We start from the raw sequence: 6491 nt of genomic DNA on the forward strand, positions 1-6491 counted from the left end.
AATTTTAGCCAACGAATACATGGATACAAAGACAATTTTTGGGATTTTAAAAACAAAAGAACTACTATAGTAAACATGAAGGGTATATTTATACATAGTTTTTTAAAAATACACGGTAAAATTTTTGAAGAAAAAAATTTAATATTTTTCGCGGGTCAAAAATTACTGCATTTCTAATAAAGTTGAAGTTTACCCAAAGTTGTGGTATTTTTTAGCAGCTCATTGTATGAAGAAATATATACAGAACATGCAGAAAAAAGTTGATAGTTGTGTAAAATATCATATCTCTTAAATTATCTTTATTTTTTTTTTGTTAAGTATAACAAAATTATGATAATTTATTTATTTTGCTACTTAAGCCTATGAACATTACAGACTAATAGAAAATGAAAATTTAAATTAGAATTCTAAAACAATTAAATTCCAATTATAGAAATAGATAACTGAAACTAAAAAACAGAAATAAGGTTAAGTGTTAATGAAGAAATTCCTATGTGAGAAAAATCAAGAAGAATTTTATCGAGTTAAACTCACGCATAGCACGCTTGAGATGAGACAACACTGAGGAGTATTATAATAAATTTTTCATAATAAATAGGGACAGTCAATACCTACATTAATTACATTGAAAATAAATATCAAAGCAGAGAGCGGACCGTCGATTTTCCAGTGATTTAAGTTGTAAAAGCAATAAACGAGATGTATACATTGGTATTGGGTCAACAAACTTTAAGGAGCGGAGGACAAATTTAAGAAAAATCTTTTGAATGCATTCAATGAATGAAATGAACACTGCATACTCCAAGATAGACCGAATAAAAGATATATACAATAATTGTAACCTATGTATGTGGGTCGGAAAAATTGGAAGCATTTCGACAGTGATATAGTGGATGTGATTAATGAAAGAAAGATCTTTAATTTCAGTTACGCATTTTAGGACGTAATTTGAAATATTGTAATTTGAAGATTAGATGCTAGGACCCCTCCCATACAAGATTTGAGAACATTTACCTAGATTCAGAAAATGCTTCGATTTCAAGCAGCAGTCATATAAACTATCAAAATCACATTAAAGTTTGAATACATCTTCGGAGTTTTTGATTATTGCGAAAAATTTTAAGTCATCTGCATATAGCAAAAGAGCAGCAACAGGAAATGTCATTGATAAGAAGCACAAAGAGAAGTTGATCCAAAACGTTTCCTTGTGGCACACCTAATTCCCATTTAATGCTTCCCTAAATTATATTAGCCTATTTTACTTACCATAATAATTATGTTAAGGCGTTTATATAATTTCCCTAGGCCTTATACGTACCGCCAAAATTGTGAGATATACTTATATTAATAAAATTAACATCAAATCTTAGTTTAGCTCTTATACCATCGGATCAAATTTGAACTTGTCTATTTTGTATATTTAAACACCGCGCTTAAGCGTTTCTGAATTGGAACCATTTTTTTATGTTTTGATCCTCATAAGTTAATTAGTGTGTGTTTGGCAGGTGTTTGGTTATAAAATATTTTGGGGAGTCTATATTATCATGAACACAAGAATTTTAGTGGCATAAAACATTTAGCGGGGGTCATGAAGTCATTAAAAAAATATAAGAGTCGTCAATCCACCCCTGTCAATGACGAAAACATCGAAAAAGTTGAAGAAATAGTGTTTGAAAATCGTCGTGTTGACATCAGAGCGATAGCAGAGAATCTCAACATATTTATCAACACATTTTTGGTTAATGTTTTGGGTATTAAGCTAGACTCATATCAAAAAATGTGTTTCTTTTACAAAAATGACGTCGAGCAGAGGTCATTAAAGAGATGATTGACTACGAATCCTATATTCATCAAACGCATCTAGCGAATAGCGCTCGAAAAATGATCCGAAAGTAAAGAAAATTTTCTTAAAAAAACTGAAAACATACCCGCAAGGGCTGACAAAACTGCATGGAAAATTGGATTAAGCGTGGACATGCTTCTATTGGCTAAATAGCCTCCTTATTTTGAAAACTATTATAAAAATATAAATTATAATTTTTGCAAAATTTTGTAGTCATTTTTGTCAATCCAGGCAAATTTTTATATAATCCTCTTTTTTCTTTTCTATTGCCGAATATATTAGTAAATATTTTAGTGACATTAAGCGAGCATATTTTCATAAAAATAGTAGCGTTTGGTATAAAAATGGATAAAATCAGTTCATATGCTCCCCTAACATTGTAATATATATCCAAAAAATGATTTTCGTCCGTCTAGTTAACTGTTATATGTTCAGAAATTCTCTCGATAATGAATATCACATTCATTGCTTGTATTTTATATAATTTTACTGATACCCGAAAATACTTCTACGCCTTTAATTTTTACAAATTCGCACACGAACTTAAAACTTCCTTTATTTTTTCTGCAATTATTCAAAAATATTGCTGCTTTTTATCATCATTAAGTTGTCCAAGGCAGTTTAAAATAAATGTAACAGTTTCTATTGAGTTAATTTGATACATATTGTTATATATAAACCCAATTTGGACACAAACCTACTAACCTTAATAAATATTTGTATGTTTTTGTGTACATATTCGAGTGAATACAGCCAACTTCTGGTTTTAAGCCAGCATCTTCTCATTATTATACCCAATTATGTACATATGTATATATTACGGTATACATATATATATACACCTGTATGTACCAATGTATACATAATTACGATTCTGCAAAAATTTATCTTCATGAATGTTCGTATGTACCGTTCAAATACTTCCGAAAGTGTTCATCAGGCAATAACGAGTGGAGATCATCTTGAAACCAAACCAAATGTGCAGCCAGCAGAGTACACTGAACTCTTATAAATGGCAAAAAAATATAAAAAAATTAAAAATATAAAAATAAAAAAAATAAAATAATAAAAAAATCAGTCATGAGACCCACTCAATCTCGCTATATGCGCATGCGTCTACGCTTCTTCGTAATATTTCAAATATTAATGTGTAACTACTCAAGGTCTACTTGTTTCCAACGCGTGAATATAAAAAGCAAGTGCTCGTTAGTGAATTGCAATCACAATCGAATCGGCAATTTAGCAGCGCGCTTCGCCAAAACAGCACCGCAACAAACGCACACAAGCACGCACGCACTCACGCACTCATAGACGCACGCACAGACTCAGCAACGCACTTTACACCAAAAAAAGCAGCGCAGAGGCAATAATAACAAGAAACAGCGAAAACATGGTTAGTATTTCAATTGACACACAAATATGTACCGTTATTAAGAAAATACCGTTTCTAATTTATCAACGCACATTTGGAATTCCTCACAGCGTTTTCTCACTTTGACGCTTGTCGCATGTGCCACTTTAGGCGCTGTCAGCGCAGATGTCTCACACTTGGCCAAACACTATATACCGCCAAGAATGATGATGCCACCTGTTGTGGGCGGCAGTGCAGCGCACATGAGCCCGAGTAACGGTATGCGCTTAACTCACCGCGGGGAGCACACTGTGACCACGATTGAGAAGCAGGAATTGCGCGAGTTGCCAACACAAACGGAATATCTGCGACCGGGACAGGTGCCTTATGGCATCGGTGGCAACATGGAAAACCACCATGGACCAAGTGACATGCGCGCAGCTGAACATGGTGTCGAGAAACCGCTGGCGATGATGATGCCAAGAGAATTGTTATCACCACCACCGGCGCCAACAGCAACCGAACCAATCAAACAAGAACAGATGACAACTGTTGCACCTAGTAAACAGTATTTGGCGCCTGTGATGAGCGAAATGAGCGAGGGACAGATGAGGCAGCATAGTGACATGCCTTCGAGGCAGTACTTGGCACCAGAGCGTAGCGAAATGGCCGAGGGACAGATGAGGCAGCAGCCTTCGAGGCAGTACTTGGCACCAGCGAGGAGCGAAATGAACGAGGAACAGATGAGACATCATGATGATATGCCATCAAAGCAGTACTTGGCACCACCTATGATGGAAATGCAACAACAAAGGCAAGTAAGCGCGGCAAGTATGCCCAGCAGACAGTATTTGGCGCCAATGGTGAAAGATCAAAAGCAAGAGCAGACAGAGCAACAACCTCAACAGCAACAGCCACAACCCCAGCAACAGCAACAAGCTCAGCAACAGCAACAACCGCAAGAACAGCAGCAACAACCAACACCAGCAGCACCATCGCGCCAATATCTAACACCAATGCTGATGCAAATGCGAGACCAAATGCATGAAATGCCTGCAATGAGTGCACCAAGCAGACAATACTTGGCGCCAGCACCCACAATGTCAGCCAGCAACGAACAACATTTGCAGCAGCAATCAGCGCCAGCACCACAGTACTTGCCACCACAGCAGCAGATGCACGAAATGCCCGTCAATCAATATTTAGCGCCACATTCCAGCGACAGCCATGCCATGACAATGCAACAGCTGGTGCAACAAAAACAGATGGCACCTGAAGCAACACAAGCACCAGCCACCCACTACTTGCCACCCGCAATGCAAATGCAACGCGAGTTAGTCGCACCGCCAATGGCGCCGGTAGCATCACCAATGCAGCCATCGCGTGAATATCTCAGTCCCTTCGGCGAAGCTGAAAACGTTGCTGAAGCCGCGCAAGAAGTCGCCGAAATGTTCGATGACCAGTCGGCACAACAACCGATGCCACCAGCAGCAGAAGGCGAGGAAGAGCCCGCTAACTACTACCTACCGCCACAGTCCGTGGACGCGCAGTCAATCAACTATCAGCAATACGGGGCGCCATCACAGTCGGAACCCTTGACACCTGTGGATTTTGTGCGTCAACATCAACAGTTGATGACGCAGTACAATGGTGTACCCGACGCGCCAGTATCTTTCGCTCAATTTCAATCGATAAACAGCGCGGAACCCACTTTACAAACGGTGGCTGAGCCTACACCGGCACATTACTTAGCCGATGATGGTTATCATTATCGCGATGGCGGCAACAGTAATGTACTCAGCAACGGTAATGACGATGCACGCCGCTTTCGTGTGAGACACTGAGTGTAAAGTTGTTGTGTCTCTGTAACATTTGTTACTAATTTGTTATATGTTTTTATTGTTTTTGTTGTTTTAGTTTAGTTTTCGAATAAAGTGCAATTAAAATTTATAACTGTCGGAAGTTTTTATTTGTACTGAATTTTAGACTGTATACTCTTGAGGGTCTGTGACCATAATTTCTTGAGATCACTTAAAAGAAAAGGGATTTATCTTTCTTCACCTAAATTTTTGGAATTCGGAAAAATGATATAATGTTAAAAGTCACAGTATTCCATTACTCCGTATTCCAGTATTCCAAATGTGCTCCGGAAATCGTGCAAATTTATTACCAAAATAATGATTCGGTTCACACGACGCATCGTATATTCGGTCGGCATAATTCGAGCAACCATCGATCGGTTTCGCACCACGTTTACTCTAGTGGATATTGCTGATAATTACCCTATATTATCAAAAGTGTGCTGAATAAAGTACAAAAACGTCAGTTCTTTACAATGAAAAGCTTACCATTCACTCTTATTCTTTTTTCTGAAATGATGATCTCCCCCCGCAAAACTAATACGCCTGCGTAAACTGTCGTCGCTCCGTCAGGATCAGGAAGAACCTCCCCGAGACGCTCGATACTTAACGAGGTTTCAAACAAGCCGACAACCTATCGTGCGACTTCTTCAATCTACTTCCGGAAAAATTAATTCGATCTACAGAGCTTAATCGAACAGGTACAAACTTCTACATGAGTGTTCAACTGCTGGCATAAGTCGATGACATCGATATCATTGGCCATGACAACCGCGGTGGACAAAGAAGCGAAGCAAATGGCTCTGGTAGTGAACGAGGACAAGACGAAATATTTCCTATTTACAAAGAAACAGTCGTCGCCCTCGCGACTTGCCTCCCACGTCAATTTTGACAGTCATAACGTTGAAGTCATAGATAATTTCGCCTATCTTGGAACCAGCATCAACACCAATAATTACGTCAATCTCGAAATCTAACGCAGAATAACTCTTGCCAACAGATTTCGGACTGAGTAGGCAATTTTGAAGTAGAGGACTTTACCTTGCCTCGACGAACAAAGACCAAAGTCTATAAGTCAGTCATCATCCCCGTCCTGATATATGATGTAAAGGCATGGAATATGACAAGACCTGAAAAGTCGACTTTACGAGTTTTGGAGAGAAAAGTTCTGCGTAGATTTATGGTCCTTTGCGCATTGACCACGGCGAATACCACATTCAATGGAACGATGAGCTGGACAAGATATACGGCGACATTGACATAGTCCAGCGAATTTAGAGACAGCGGCTGCGCTGGCTAGTTCATGTCGTCCGTATGGATGAGAACCATCCAGCTCTGAAAGTAGTCGACGCAGTACCCGCTAGGATAAGCAGAGGCAAAGGAAGACCTCTACTCCGTTGGAACGACCAGGTGGAGAAAAATCCGGCTACACTTGGAA

The 6491-nt window shown here is 38.8% G+C and overlaps 1 protein-coding gene across 1 annotated transcript; it reads left to right on the forward strand.

Moving 5' to 3' along the window:
- The first annotated feature begins 3123 nt into the window (after nt 1-3123).
- LOC105228021 (bromodomain-containing protein 4) lies at nt 3124-5128 on the forward strand. The gene is made up of 2 exons (XM_011207625.2): nt 3124-3236; nt 3326-5128. Exons 1-2 carry the CDS (start codon nt 3234-3236, stop codon nt 5036-5038), a joined length of 1716 nt encoding a protein of 571 aa, XP_011205927.2. The 5' UTR covers nt 3124-3233; the 3' UTR covers nt 5039-5128.
- The last annotated feature ends 1363 nt before the right edge of the window (nt 5129-6491 follow it).

This window comes from Bactrocera dorsalis, unplaced genomic scaffold (assembly GCF_023373825.1).
Source record: "Bactrocera dorsalis isolate Fly_Bdor unplaced genomic scaffold, ASM2337382v1 BdCtg210, whole genome shotgun sequence".
NCBI lineage: Eukaryota > Metazoa > Arthropoda > Insecta > Diptera > Tephritidae > Bactrocera > Bactrocera dorsalis.